The sequence below is a fragment of the Tachysurus vachellii genome, chromosome 8 (assembly GCF_030014155.1).
Source record: "Tachysurus vachellii isolate PV-2020 chromosome 8, HZAU_Pvac_v1, whole genome shotgun sequence".
Taxonomy (NCBI): Eukaryota; Metazoa; Chordata; class Actinopteri; order Siluriformes; family Bagridae; genus Tachysurus; species Tachysurus vachellii.
The window spans coordinates 9968142-9983957 of NC_083467.1; the positions used below are offsets into that span (position 1 = coordinate 9968142).

The following is a 15816-nucleotide window of genomic DNA, read 5'->3' on the forward strand; positions in this document are numbered from 1 at the left end:
GAACAATTTGGATATCATTAGAATCCAGTCACTTTTTAATCAATAAACATCATCCTTTTGTGTCTGAATATCACCCGTGTTGTTTTCCTTGTTTATGACACGTACACAATTGCAGAAAGGCCATTTGGGGGCTTAGATAAAACTCTTCCCACTTAAGCGCTCTGCTTCTTACTTGTCCTTGCTTCAACTGTCCAGAAATCTCCATCAACTATAAATGTTTTGTTGTTTTTTTTTCATTTTTTGAACACTGGTAAACTTATCTTGCCATTCTTGTGCAGTCTGACTACTAGAAAAAGATTCAGATATACATGGAAAGCTTTGCGTCTTAACCAGGTCATGATGGCAATTACAGTATTACAGTTTCAGTTACAGTAAAACTGGTATTTCTAAAACTAGCATTTCTTTGCAGTTAAGTTCTGTAAACAGCTTATTGAATAAGCTGGACGTGTAAAATCTGCTCTTCTAGCCAACAGCAGATGGCAACAATGCACTATGTCTGAGATACAGTACAGTTTCCTGATGGAAAACTAAATCAGTTTTTAAAACTCACATCGATGCTTGATTGAGCATTTCTTTGCAAATTTCTGCAAAATATTGTCTACATCTTTTGATGAATTTTTATAAATACGTTTAACGTTATTAATATACGCCTATAAAAACGTTATTAATATACGCTTATAAAAACTACTCACTTTATTAGGAATACCTGCACGTTCATACAGTTATACAGGCTGCAAAGTAATACAAAAGTAATACAAAAAAGCAAAGTAATACAAAAAAGGATGATACAGATTAAGAGCTTTGTGTAATGTTTATATCAAACATATGAATGAAGACAAAAGTGTGATCTCAGTGATGTTCGTGATATAGATGATGGTGTACTATGGGCTGGCTTGAGTATGGCTTTTGAAGTTAACGCAATGGCAATAAAGTTGAACTAATTCATGAATTAATTCTTTACAAGTAGGTGACGTTGTGTGATGGGAGGAATGAATCATGGTACAGACATTAACCCAGGGGAAAAAAGTGGGAACTGGTCATGATATACCCCTGGTCAGTAAAGCCCAACACCAGACAATGCTCATAGTTCAAATCTGGGCACTGGTCATCTAGAGCCTACTGAGACCATATGCCTAATATGTAACTTCATCTACAGTATAACACATTTTACCGTTCTTGCCCCTTTCTGTTGCCATATTTTGTCCACATAACCGTTCACGGTGGTTTATTTTATTATGTCTTTTCTTAATTTAGATGGAAATTTTCTCAAAGCACTTTCGTACTGCATAGACGTGTTGTAGTACATTTAGATAGTTCTAAATGTGTGTCAAGTTCATGTAGTGGTGTAGTTTTACAAGAGCAATCTGCACTTCATGACATATTTGCAGCCTGGGCTACTGGCAGATCAAGGACTTCAATCAATATAATTAAGAGGTAATTGTTCATTTCCACTGTTGGACCACTGGACAAATGTTATATGTAAATTTTACAGCCCCAAAAGTCTTCAGTTACATTATATCACACATGTCCAGATTGCCACTCTTTCATAAATGAAAACATGCATGAAAAATTAATGCTATTTGGCATTTGTGGCAAACATCATTTGCACTGCACAGCCTCAAATGAGAAAGAACGCAATAAGATAAGATACGATATACCTTTATTCGTCCCACAATGGGGAAATTTCTCTGTTACAGCAGCAAAGAAAAAGAAATGCAAATATATAAAACAATAAGGACATAATATAAAATATACAGTATATACACAACAGAATGTATAAATACAAAGAATTAAAAAGAGACCACGAGTAAATAGTTATGCTAACAAACATATTGCACACAGGTAATATTGCACGTTTTTCAAAAATTTCTGTTATTGCACGTGTTGTTTAAAAATACTTTGTTATTGTTTGTTATTGCAGTGAAACAGTAATAACAGTGTGTAATTATGGTGACTGGTTCACTGGGAGCAGCTTTAATTGTAAAGTCTAATAGCAGCAGGGTGAAAAGACCGTCTGTACCTTCAGACACTTAGGATGTAACAGTCTGTCACTGAAGGAGCTGCTCAGAGATGAAACTGTTTCATACAGGGGGTGAGAGTCATTCTCCAGCAATGATGATAGTTTTGCTACCATCCTCCTTTCTCCCACCTCCTGTACAGTGTCCAGAGGAATCCCCAGGACTGAGCTGGCCTTCATGATCAGCTTGTCCAGCCTCTTCCTTTCTGTAGTAGAGATGCTGCTGCACCAGCATACCACACCATAGAATATGGCTGAGGCCACCACAGAGTCAAAAAAGGTCTTCAGTAGCTCCCCTTGCACTCCAAATGACCTTAGTCTCCTCAGCAGAAAGAGTCTGCTCTGTCCTTTCTTATAGATTGCCTCAGTATTGTCCAGTCCAGTTTGCTGTTCAGATGAACACCCAGGTATTTGTAAGAGTCCACTCTCACAATAAGTTAGTAGTCATGTACAAATACAATACAGATACAGCATGCATAAAATGATCATTTGGGTAAAATTGTAAACAGGTACAAAACCAGGTCATAGAATCCATGTGTACAGTCAGAGTACAATTGTATAAAATATGCTGTTTGTACTATTTCTCTTAGATTGCTCTCTCTCTCTGTCATTTTCTACCGCTTATCCGAACTACCTCGGGTCACGGGGAGCCTGTGCCTATCTCAGGCATCATCGGGCATCAAAGCAGGATACACCCTGGACAGAGTGCCAACCCATCGCAGGGCACACACACACTCTCATTCACCCACGCAATCACACACTACGGACAATTTTCCAGAGATGCCAGTCAACCTACCATGCATGTCTTTGGACTGGGGAAGAAACCGGAGTACCCGGAGGAAACCCCAGAGGCACGGGGAGAACATGCAAACTCCACACACACAAGACGGAGGTGGGAATCGAACTCACAACCCTGGAGGTGTGAGGCGAACGTGCTAACCACTAAGACACTGTGCCCCCCGCTTTACTTGTTCAGACTTTAGCTAATTGTGCTGAGATGAACATTTAATGTGCTTACAGAGGCTTACAGAGGCCATGATGAGTCTCTTGGCTTTTCTCTAATATCTATAATATCTCTTTATAAGCTCTGACTTTGGACTGAATTCAGAATACACACTCCTGGGAAGATTGTCAGCTGTCTTGAAGGTTCTCCATTTGTAAACAATCCACAGTAGAATTCAGAATTTCTAATTTCTAGTAAAAATAGCTGAGGACATGGCTGATGTAGACGATGTAGACATATACCTCAGTGCCCCAGAACACCAAACTGCCAAAAGGTGATTTTATAGAAGTCAGACTTCATGGTCAAGAATTTCATTAGTAGCATCTGATAGGAAGGTTGCACTTATTTGTTCCTATCTAGTTGCCACCATGCCCCTCTTAGATTGCTATTTAACTCAAATTAATTTTAACATTATTATTACATATCTTCAGAATCAGAATCAGAATCAGAATCAAAAAGAGCTTTATTGCCAGGTATGTTTTCACATACAAGGAATTTGTTTTAGTACAGAAGCTCCACAGTGTAACGACATTGACAAGACACAAACACATATATAATATAGACAGTTTGTATGTACCGTGGGAAATTGTGCAAATTGAGATATAAATAAGTAAGTATGTGTTTTACGTAAATAATGTAAGAATAGTTTTGTGTGTTCCGCATATGTTAAGTGTTCATCAGATGGATTGCCTGAGGGAAGAAACTGTTCCTATGTCTGGTCGTTCTGGTGCTCAGGGCTCTGTAGCGTCGACCAGATGGCAACAGCTCAAAGAGTGAGTGTGCTGGATGTGAGGGGTCCAGAGTGATCGTCTTTGACCTTTTGCTCACTCTGGAGAAGTACAGGTCTTGGAGAGTGGGGAGTGTTGTGCCAATGGTTCACTCAGCAGTCCGGACTACCCTCTGTAGTCTTCTGAGGTCAGATTTGGTAGCTGAGCTGAACCAAACAGTCAGTGTAGAACTGTTTCAGCAGGTCCTGTGGCAGGTTGAACTTCCTCAGCTTGTGAAGGAAGTACAACCTCTGCTGAGCCTTTTTCACAATGGAGTCTATATATGTGAATGTCCCACTTCAGGTCCTGGGAGATTGTGGTTCCCAGGAATCTGAATGACTCCACTGCTGTCACAATGCTATATATTTAGGATATAACGTTTGGAGAATGAGTAAATAGAAATTATTACTAAATTACCTTAATAACCTTTAATATAAATTGTGTTATTTATTCTAATAAAGGGTTTGGGTGTAAGACGTGGTGGGTAATTGATTTAGCCCCTGAGACAGCGGGAAGTGTTTTCGTTTTGTCGTGATTTGTAATTCTGCGACAGTCCCTGGCTTTACCAGGCGGCGCTCGCTGATGGGATGCAGGCGGGAGGATGGGCGGAGTCATGGTGCGGGTGGGAGGGGTCAGTTGTGCCGAGGGGCGGAGTCAGGCGCCTAGCTAGCTGTTGCAGGAACAACATCATGGACATTAGAGGCTGGCGGTGTCCATGGCTACTGAACAAAATGGGATGTCCAAATGAGCTTTGGTTCACTTTGAGGACTTGAAGATACAGATATTCTCAAAGCTTTTATCTATATGAAAACATTGTTGTGAAAATTTTTTGCTCCAGTGGCGTCGTTTTAAGCCGGAGCAGCAATATGAGGGGATTCGGTACAGGCTACATGCTACAGGCAGAGACAGATGATCGGGCTGCTAAACAGAGTTAGCTTCACTAGCTAGAGAGAGAGAGAGAGAGGGAGAGGCGCGGCGTTGAGTGCAGCTCGTGTTCATTTAGTTCGCACCGACATCTTTTTTTAAGATAAATGTTTCTTATTTAAAGTATCTGTTTTTCTGGACCCTTTCTGGTTTGTGAGGACGGTGTGCTAACGGTAATCTCGCTGTTGCCAAGGCAGCGGCGCGCGCCGGGGCCTGTTCCTCTCAGCTGCGCTCGTGCATACTCATATTTCAGTGTACAATATCGTGGCTGAGGATTTATTAACCTTATATAAATATATAAACCTTAAAGCAAATCCTGTGTAATTTATTTGTAGGTTGGAATAACTGACAGTGCAATTTCAGTGTCACGACGTATTTGCGTTCATGTAGAAAACTATCCACGTTCCTTCGTATCCTTAGTACTGTGAATGAAATACGGCCTCTCGCTGCCGGCGAGGAAGCACGCGCCCGCTGTTAAACGCTATTAACGAGCTAATCTAGATAGCTAATGGTTAGCTTTCTTGTCCAAAAGTCATCTTGAAGTCGGGAAACGTTTTTGGGTGACGACAAGCAGATCGTGAATGGGAATGAGGATCCTCACGGTATGTGGGAACGTGTTAACTCTGGGTAGTTTAATGTTACCTGTACAGTCAGGTGTGACAGCTTAGTGCTAGCTCAGTGTAGCAGCTACTGTAACGATAACAACAGGCTGCGCGAGCTGATGCTAGGCTACTGAATTCTAGCTCAACCTTTTTATTGGGGAATTAAAAAAAAAACAACAACAAAAAACAGACCTCTGATATGATGTTTTATGTTTTACAGAAGCAAGGTTACTAATAATTTTTGTGAACGAATATTCTAAAGGCTTATCATGGTGTTATTTGAAAGCTTGTACGTTAGCTTGCTATCCGTTAGCATTTCATGTAGCGATATGAATCCATGACGGCTGTCAAGTAACCCAGGGTTTATTTAGATTGTGTAAATTTGGTTAATTTCTTGCTTGTTATATTACTGGATAGTGTTTTCATAACAATTTCTAGGCAGAGTTACTCCGTAATATTGTAGGTAAACATTTGCCATTATAAGAGCCTGGAATTGCCATGGAAACTGAAAATGGCTATTTGGCTTCCACAAGTCAGTCACGTTTATGTTGAGTGAAAATATTTTCTTTCATTTCAGAGCAAAATGAGGCAAGTTCTCTGATGGATGCATTCTTCTTTATGACCAGGGAGTACACACCGCTTTGGCACATGGGAACATGTCTCCTGTGATGAGATAATAGAAGTGGTCTACATGAGAGAACTTTTACATTCGTCCCTCCATATTCCCTGCTTGACATCTGAACATCAGAATATGACCACGCAAGCTCTTTTGCCACTGTCGGGGCGCAGGATACCCACTCTGTCTCCAGGTGCTTCGTCGTTTCCCCACCACAGAGCAACCTTGCGGCTCTCAGAGAAGTTTATCCTCCTCCTCATCCTCAGTGCCTTTATCACCCTTTGTTTTGGAGCCTTCTTCTTCCTTCCAGACAGTTCCAAGCACAAGCGCTTTGATTTGGGTTTGGAGGATGTTTTGATACCGCACATTGAGCCTGGGAAGGAAGGACGACATAGCAGTGGCCAGGTCATACACGGGCAAGGAGTACACGATGAGCATCGACACAGGTGAGATTAAAAATGAAAAAGCTCTCTAAAGTGCACGTCTAACATCTTGTGTGTGATGGGTCAAAGTAGTATGATTAAAAAAGTAGATTTTGTGAGATATCGGGTAATTTTCTCTTTGGTTAGGTTGGTGTTTGATTAGGTGGGTGGACTTTTTTTTACATGCTGTTTAATTTTAGATACAGGAATGAGCATGAGCAAGATGACCTGACTTGCATGGAAATGTAGTGATGGTGCAATACAGGCGCACGTCTTTCTAGTGCTTACAGCACTGAGTTTGTGGATGAAACTAACCAGTTTTTGTGGTGAGGTGAAACTTTCCACACTGTTAACTATTCATTCCTGTGTGCTGACATTTCTATATGTGAGACGATTCTATATGTTTGTCAATCCTTAATGCAACAGACTGTTGTTAGTTGTTAATATGCATAGATAAGTATATCTAATAGATTTTTTGATATGCCAGCTATTATAATAATGTAATAGAGAAAACATCACATACCAGTGCCTTATAGACTAGGTCTATAACCCGATTCATTGAAATTGCACATTTTTGTGTCTGGCTATCAGGCCTAATATAATTAAAATAGGCCTTGACAAAGATGGAGATGCTCACCAGCAGCCAATTTAGTGCCACTGTGGCCCACTACAGTGAGACTGCTGTTATGGTATGCATCAAAATACCCCTAATAGACTGATGCAAAATCTATGGTACAGTTTTAGATATGATGGTGGAAATGAGAAATGTTGCTTGTTGAAAAACTGCAGCAGAGAGAACGCGTCTTTGACGTCTCATCCCAGCTGTATCACGACAGGCGTTATACATAGGACTTGTATCTGTAAAGGGATGCAGCGTGGAAAGAAATGGTGGGTGAATTATAGCTTCCTGTGTTCTTATTTAATCACGCATGCCATAAAATTAGCTTTCCTCTTTACCCTTTTTCATGCAGCCACAAACTTATACAAATTTCTTCTCACCACCTTTTAAAGCTAACAGAACATTGCCATTATATATATATATATTCTTTTATTTTTTAACATGACCCATTTTCTGTCTGGACATTGCTGATTGATGATGTAAACAGAATGCTGTAATTTCCATAAATCATTGACTGAATGGAAAACACACGTTATCTCAAATTCTGTTGAATATGACCAAGGTTTTGTTGGGATTAACTTATACACTGTGGGAAATAATAATATAAAAAGGTCACTGAAATGCTGAAGAATGTTGCAGTGCTGTGTTTTGATCCATCACAGCACCTTGCACAGTCCAACTAACAGAAATCATTAATTTCAGAATAATGCAGGTTTTGTATGCTTGTACATATCAAAGGTTTCCCATGGTATTTAATATATCGCGAGGCATATTGCAAATGCATGCATCAAAAAACAGAATGTATAACATCTAAACAAGGGTGACGGCTTTTATTCTCACTCACTGAAGCTTAGCGGTGCTAGCAGGCTCGTGCTTAAAGGCTTCCATGCAAGATGCTACAATCTGGATTTGCGCTGGTGTGGGTAACGTTGTAAGATCAATAATAATAGCACTTTTCTTCCTTGGACTGGTTCTTTGAATAAGTAATAAATATGCTGCATAGCTAACACTTTCTTAAGGCTAGAATTATGTACAAGTGCATGTTCTTGCATGCTCACCTTATGTAATTCTTTCATTTAGTTAATTTAAAGTCAGTTCAGCATGACAACCACTCAGGTTAGTTAGGTTTAAAAAAAACATATACTGGTTAGTAAGCAGGACTTGTTCAGTTAGCGTGAAGAGCTGAAGCAGGTCTATTCCCCTCAGGTCTTACTGCTGTTTGTTCAGAAATATTAAGATATCTGTTTTAATTAGTTCATTCAGCTGTTACAGAGACATCTTTGCCAAAAACCATGTAATTACTATAGAATATGTGCAGTTTTTTTTATATGACTAGTAATGCTTTGTGTTTGGGTATTTATTACATTGCCACATTGACCCACTTTACTGATAACTCTCTAACACAGTGGACTTTAATCTGTTAAAAACTACACTGGCTGGTGTTCAGGCTACAAGACGTATATCCAATACGTATATCCAATATCATGCTGTAATAGATGATGTAGAAATAATGGATAATTTTTCACCTTTCTTGTGGTTGTACTGGACCATTAAGAAATTGTCTGAATGCTTACTCATGCCACTGTGTGTGTTTCTCAGCTCTGCTGCATTATTGAGTTTACAGTAGTAGAGTCACTGATCATGAATAATGTATTCTGCTGCCTGGTCATCTGCTTTCATTCATGACCCACAGAGATTAGCTCATCCTGGCCTGAGCTCTGTAGACAGCGTTGTATATCACTTGCTCCGGGCCATGGTCGGTGCCGTGGTGTGTTCTGTGGTCTGTTCCAGGTTATGCCAACTATTGCAGTCTCTGTAACAATTAACTGCAGCAAAACAGGGGTTTTTGTCTATTAAGAATATTGGCTGATGATTATATTATACAAATAAAAATATTACATTTTCTATACTTTATTCCACGCTTGTCTTATTGTTGTTGTTATTATGCTTGTGTCAATTATCAGTGACTATGTAGTAAAACTACATAATGCAAAACTTAAATAATGCAAATTTGTAAAATATTTTGCTAACAGGCAAAAATAAATTACACAAACTTTGTGAATGAGTAGTGAACTGCAGGAGGTGATTTTATACCGGCACTTGATCCATCGTTTAATCCCATGTGCAGCAAGACCCATCAACTTTAATACATTTAGAGAGCAAAGCTATGAACATGTCCACCATGTGGATGCTAAGTGTGCAGTTGGTAAAAGCATTATACTGAAAACGTACTGTTGTATTTTCTCGTTACCGTTTTTTTTATCTGCACAATTCTGTAGAATCAATTAAAAATCCAATATCTATGTCTGTCAACTACTGCACAGCTGATATTAGCATTACATTCTCTTATCCTCTTCTTAAACCGCACATGGTGGACCTGTGTGTAACTCCAGCTTTTTTAAGGCTACCAGTTCCAGACGATCATTTATCAAGTTTTTTTTAATACTAAATTGCAAGCAGTGAAAATCGATAGGGCACAAGCTTTCTGTGTACAATGACAAAACTGTTCCAATTAGTTTTTTGGCCAAAGCCTTTCATCAGGGCAAGAAATGAGAAATCAAAGAGTTTCTCTTGTTTAGGATGTGTGCAGCTATTCGGTTCATGTGAAAATAAGTTCATGTGGAATCACATGAAAGGAGTTAAGACTTACGACTAAAATAAAGAGCTTGCGCTTTCCCCAATAAGCTGTATACATCACGTAGCTGCCGATCACGTGCCTGTCCTCTTGTTGCCTTGTGTTAGAGTTCAGGTGCTGTGATGCTGTAAGGTCAGTTACACTGGAAGCAGCTAAATTTGATGGCATTTACATTTCAAATGTGGAGATTCAGCTCACTATAAACACCTCTGACTTTATTTTATCAGAATCACTTTTGAGAAATGGGGCATCAAAGCTTTGAAATTGTAGCTTGCAAAACTCTTTAAAGTCCTGCATTACATTTACAGCTCAGCATGACTTTCACTTCAAGGTTACTTCCAATTTACATGATCAAAATGAAGACAGTTGGGAAGCACATTTAGTGAGCACTGGGTTTAAACAGACCGAAACCTCTACATTTGTAAGATCAATTACTTTTTGGTGTTTTAAGGCTCGGTCTGGTGTTGTAAGGCTCGGTTCCCGTTAATCAGTACTCTCATTACAATACATGACTAATAAGCGGTAGAAACTCGAGACTAAAGACTACATTAGGCCCTTGTGATATTTTTTTTAAATGGTTCAGCATTTAGCGTTATGACACAAAAAAAAAAATTCATGTTTATTCACTGCCTGATCAGAAAGGATAGGATTAGATAGATAGATAGATAGAAATTCGCCTTATGACAACAACAGGGAAAGAAGTAGGTCTCTAACATGCTAAATGATTTAAAAAAAAAATCTTTTATTTTTTGTCTTCCAAACTTATTTATTTATTTATTTTTTTAATAAACAGAGGTATTTGGGACTTTTTTGATATTTGCATTAAAAATTGTTTTTATAAATGTTCTTTGAGAATTACTAAAACTGTTGATCTCTCTTATATTGCTATGAGCTATTCTTTATGTATTAAGTATTTGCAATTGAATGAGTGCTTTATCAGTAAGCATTGGGATGTTTTCTCTGGATTTCTTCATTTGATTAGTGTTTCTTTCCCCCGAAGACTTTATAATCCAGAGGCTGATTCTGCAATGGATATTACTTTAATAATTCTCGAATGGTAATTTTTCATAATGATAAATCCGTGTAATAACGTCCTGCAGAACCTAAAATTCTTCTCCTAATCCGATCGTTGAATAAGTAGAAAGTGAGCATATGTAGCTGTGTGCACCAGAGGCTCAGTGTATCTAGAAGTAATCAAGAGAGCCTTATGAAGATCTCACTAATTGAGTTAGCTCACACCTGCCAAAGCTAATCCACCAAGTGGAGAAAAGAAGACCTGAAGTAAACAGGTTTAAGATGAAGGTGTATCCCCGTGCTTACAGGAGGATGTGGTCTTGTAGCACTTCTATACCGAGCCTTACATCTTTTGATAGAATTTTTATTCCATTTTTAAATGGAGATGCTACATTACTGTGATGCAAGGGAAGGAAATGTTTTAAAAAGTGCAGCCTCTGTTTTGCTGAGCTGTGCGTCTACTAGGTGTAGCCAGACTGTAGTAAGCAGATTTGCAGAACTTTCATTGCTCTATTGTTTGGTCCGGGGTTTTATTCCTGAGTGACCCAAAAACGTAATTAACGGGATTCAATGAATGCTAGTTCACGGCTTAACTGGGGGCTTGGGACACTCAGAGATAGATATAGGTGATTTCTGTTATAATCTTTAGATGAAGAGGTATAAGGATAAACACTTGAGCACGAGTGTGTTTTAACCTGAGTATCGGCACAGCTGAGCACCAGTGTAGGTGGCGTTTCCGTGCCGATCTTCATTATAACGGCATGATTAAGAGTGCAGTACAACCTTTTATACAACAGCTCTACTAACAAAAATTAAATATTGAGTAGCTGACCTTTCAGACACAGCATAACCAAATGTTATGTTTATTTTTGCTTCATTAGTGGAAATGAATCCTGAAGAAGTAGCACTCATGTTATAGCCCTAAGGCAGGAACGCTTGCTCAAACTGATTTGTGCTTCCCTATTAAAGGCGCTTCTGGTAAACTGGTGTCCCTTAAATCTTGATCCGAAATGATTTCATAACACTTCAAAAGTTACGTTCATGGAAATCATAGCTTGCCATCTTCCCCGATAACTTCACTGTATTAACCGTGTAGAACTAGTAAATGAAATTTTATGTTTTGAACACAAACGAGTGACGTGATGCACACTTCTTAGTGCGGTCATAATAAATATAAGCACAATTTCTTTACTGCTTGACAAATTAGTGGACCACAACTAACTGTTGTATAAGAATGCATGTAAAAGAATGTTTCCCGAATGTTCAGAGGCAGATGGAGTGTTTTGCTTGGTGGAGTTTGTCAGACTGCAGAGCCATTGTAAGCTAATGGAGATAGCACTAACGGAAAAAAACAGCCACACGCACACAGTGATAAAAGAGCGTTTATCTAAAGCCAAGGCACACATTTTAGTTCTCTGGGTGCATAGAGACTTGTATGGTGAGGCAGTAAGGTAGTAATACAACAATTTTTTTACCCCATTTAAGCATAGCATTAGTAGATATTTGTGCTGCATACTGTGGAATAATGTCTCAGTTAAAGATTCATGGTTATATCTTTAGTTGTTGGAGCACTATTTACAGAAATTTTAAGAAGTACATAATGCTTCAGATAAGGAACATTTTAGCCATTGTGGAAGTTGGTATGTTCTAAAGCTTTAGTGGTTCTTGTCGGCACTTTGTTTCCGAAATGTGTGTCGAAATGTATGTCTAATGTGTGTCGTGAAAATACACCAGAGTAGCAGAAGAGAAATGATGTCAAATCCAACACCAATCCAGCATTGATTCAGTTCTACAGTATCAGACGGGTGCATATCTCGTCCGATCGCAACCCATTCACTCCTCACTGATTCACGATTCAATTATTGTGACTGATGCTAAATGTGCGTTGTGCCTGTATGTTTTTTTTCTTGATCACTTTATAACAAAGATGTGGCTTGTACTCACCAATTCAGCTGTGCACAACAGGGCAGAGTGATGATGTGAGTGTTTAATCAGATCAGAGGGAGGAGCGTGTAATTAAGTTTTATTGTGCTCCAGGCTGCTCCACTTTGCTATTACTATGACCTTAAATTGATGAAACAGGATTTAGCTAGTTAACAGGCAACTGCGGACCGAGAGATACATACAAATAAACCAAACAAACAGGACTTTATCAATACCAATTCTTTGTTAATTTCAATCAAGTCTGCTAAAACAAAAACAGGATTCTTTCACACACACTAATAAAACTACTAAGAAGCTGAATAAGTTTTACCTTAAGGGATTTCAAAACTTTAGCTGAACTTTTGCTGAAATTTTAATCACTATTTCATTAAGGGTATACAGGTATGCCTCAAAAGATGTGAACATCAAGGAAACTTTTATTTTTTAAGATAATCAAAAATTATTTATAAAACATAAGTCAAAATTTTGAGTAAAGTATGTTCATTTATGCACGTAATATTTGGTCGGGGCTCCTTTTGCACAAATTACTGCATCAATGAGGCGTGGGATGGAGGCGATCTGCCTGTGGCACTGCTGAGGTGTAATGGAAGCCCAGATTGCTTTGATAATGGCCTTTAGCTCATCTGTATTCTGGGTCCTGGTGTCTCATCTTCCTCTTGACAATACACTCCATAGATTCTCTATAGGGTTCAAGTCAGGTGAGTTGGCCAGCCAGTCAAACAGTTATACCAAAGTCAGCAAACCAGTTCAGAGTAGTTTTGACACAGCGGGCAGGTGAAAAAGTCATGCTGGAAAAGGAAATCAGCATCTCCATAAAGCTTGTTTAGCAGATGGAAGCGTGAAGTGCTCTAAAATCTCTTGATACACCGATGCATTGACTGTGGACTGTAAAACACAGTGGACCAACAAGAGCAGATGACATGGTATCCCAAATCATCTTTGACTGTGAACACTTCACACTGGACTTCAAGCAGCTTGGATTCTGTGAGTCTCCCTCTTTCTCCAGACTCTGGGACTTTGATTAACAGATGAAATGCAAAATTTACTTTCATGTGAAATGAGGACTTGGAATGCTCCAGTTCTTCTTTTCCTCCTAAGCCCAGGTAAGATGCTTCTGATGTTGTCTCTGGTTCAGGAGTAACTTGACACTCGGAATGTGACACTTGTAGCTCTTTTCCTGGACTCCAGCCTCAGTTCACTCTTTGTGAAGCTCCCCCATGTTCTTGAATCGGCTTCGCTTGACAATCTTCTCAAGGCTACGGTCATCCCTGTAGCTTGTGCACCATTTCCTACCACACTTTGCCCTTCCAGTCAACTTTCCATTAATATGCTTTGATGCAGCACTCTGTAAACAACCAGCCATTTCAACAATGATTTCTGTGGCTTACCGTCCTTATGGAGGTTGTCAGTGAGTGTCCTCTGGACAACCGGCATCAGTCTTCCCCATGATTGTGGTTGTGTGTACTATGTGTAGTGCATTGTTCAGTCTCTTGTCATTTTTAACTGAACTTCTGCAACTCACTGCTTACAGGTCCAACTATAAATGTCCTTTGTAAATGATCCAAAATGCAGCTACACCACTTGTTTTCAACCTGCCTAAGTTCTCACATACCACCCCACCGCTGTGCTCTCTCCACTGGCTTCCAGTAGCTGTACACATCAGATTCAAAACACAGATGCTTGCCTACAAAGCCAAAAATGGACCAGCTCCCTCTTATCTCGAAGCTATTTTCACTCCTCACACTGCACCTCGCTCCCTCAGATCTACCAGCACTGCTCGACTAGTCCCACCATCTCTCAGGGTAAGAGGTAAGTATAAAACAAGACTCTTCTCTGTTCTGGCACCGAGGTGGTAGAATAAACTTCCCCTAGATGTCAGAACAGCTGAGTCACTGGATATCTTCATACAACGGGTGAACACCTACCTCTTACTGAAGCACCTAAACTAGCACTCTTCCCCCTCCTGTTTGTTTTCTGTGTATATTTAAAACCCTGAAGAGAGTTTTAGGTTGATAGTGTTCTAAGTTGTAACATAGTGAAGCAGTATTAATGTATACAATGATCGAGACTTCTGAACAGTTCTACGTAATTAATTTGTTATTTAAACAAAATGGCAGACAGGTAAATGATAGTGGGGTGGTGTGATGTGGTTACCTCATCTCACTTTTTTGATATCTCAAGTTGATTAGTCTCCAATAACAACATGTCCATGTCTTGTTGACGTGATGCATTTTATGGATAGTTACACATTGCAAGTGGTGATGTGTAACAGGTGCACTGAGCACGTTTTCCAGTAGAGTTGCATGTGTAGACCTGTATAAGCGTCTGCATTTCATAGACGCAAAGCCATCCAAGAAATTTATTTCTGCCAATACTGAAGCCAAACCATATCATAATGACTGCTTTGAATGTCTGGGAGGAAAATGTCTGTTCTTACAGTAGCTTAACCCGAGTCTGAGCAGTCTTCGTTGTAAGACGTGATGTTCATTAAAGTTGCACTGTGTGCATTATTGTGATTGGTAGAAAGGATCTTTATTTATCTACTTTTTATTAATGCAGAACAATTGTTGACAAATAATTTTTGGCAGAGGTAATCGTCCTATAGCTTTGCGAGTACTTAATTTTCTCCTAGCCTTTATTAGCTTTGCTCCACATCATCAACCTCAGTGATGTGTGAGATGTTGTCCACACTAACACACAATACTGAATAACAGCTATTTCAACCCATCTTGTGGTCTGTATCAGTCTCCTTCCTGCCTAAAGACCTTTATCAGTCCAAAACACAGAGCACTTATTAAACCTTAATTGACCTCTTAATGATGTACATTAAGTTGTGTACTGCCTTCAGGTTGATAGTAGATGCTAACAGACAGTGAACAGAAAATACATATGCTAGTCTACCTCCCTTAAGCCAACACAGTTTCCATGCAGTGCATCACAAATCCAGAACATAACCGTTACTACAAGGGACAGCTGAGATAGATGGATAGATAGGTGGATGGATGGATGGATGGCTCTACTGTTTAACATGGAGGCCTGACTACAAATGCAGTACCTGGTGAGAAGACAAAGATATTGAAAATAAACAACCTTGTCATCAGCAGGCATGTGCGTGCAAAGTACCACATCAAGATGAATGAAGCCATTTTCATATTTAAATTGCAGTCTGCATCCTTGCATACATTTCACTAATTTACATGAATGACTGCATAGACGTATTGCAATAAGATTGATGCAATTGGCGATTTTTTTT

At 39.2% G+C, this 15816-nt stretch overlaps 1 protein-coding gene across 2 annotated transcripts in view; it reads left to right on the plus strand.

Moving 5' to 3' along the window:
* The first annotated feature begins 4452 nt into the window (after nucleotides 1-4452).
* The window catches only part of man1a2 (mannosidase, alpha, class 1A, member 2), a 59882-nt gene continuing 48518 nt past the window's right edge, over nucleotides 4453-15816 (plus strand). The window contains exons 1-2 of one of the 2 annotated variants that reach the window (XM_060876157.1): nucleotides 4453-5313; nucleotides 5891-6375. In XM_060876157.1, coding sequence (XP_060732140.1) covers nucleotides 6005-6375 — 371 coding nt within the window. In that variant the 5' untranslated portion in view covers nucleotides 4453-5313; nucleotides 5891-6004. Of the gene's footprint in view, nucleotides 5314-5890; nucleotides 6376-7788; nucleotides 7890-15816 lie in introns of those variants that run through there. The other variant, XM_060876158.1, reaches the window with a different exon arrangement.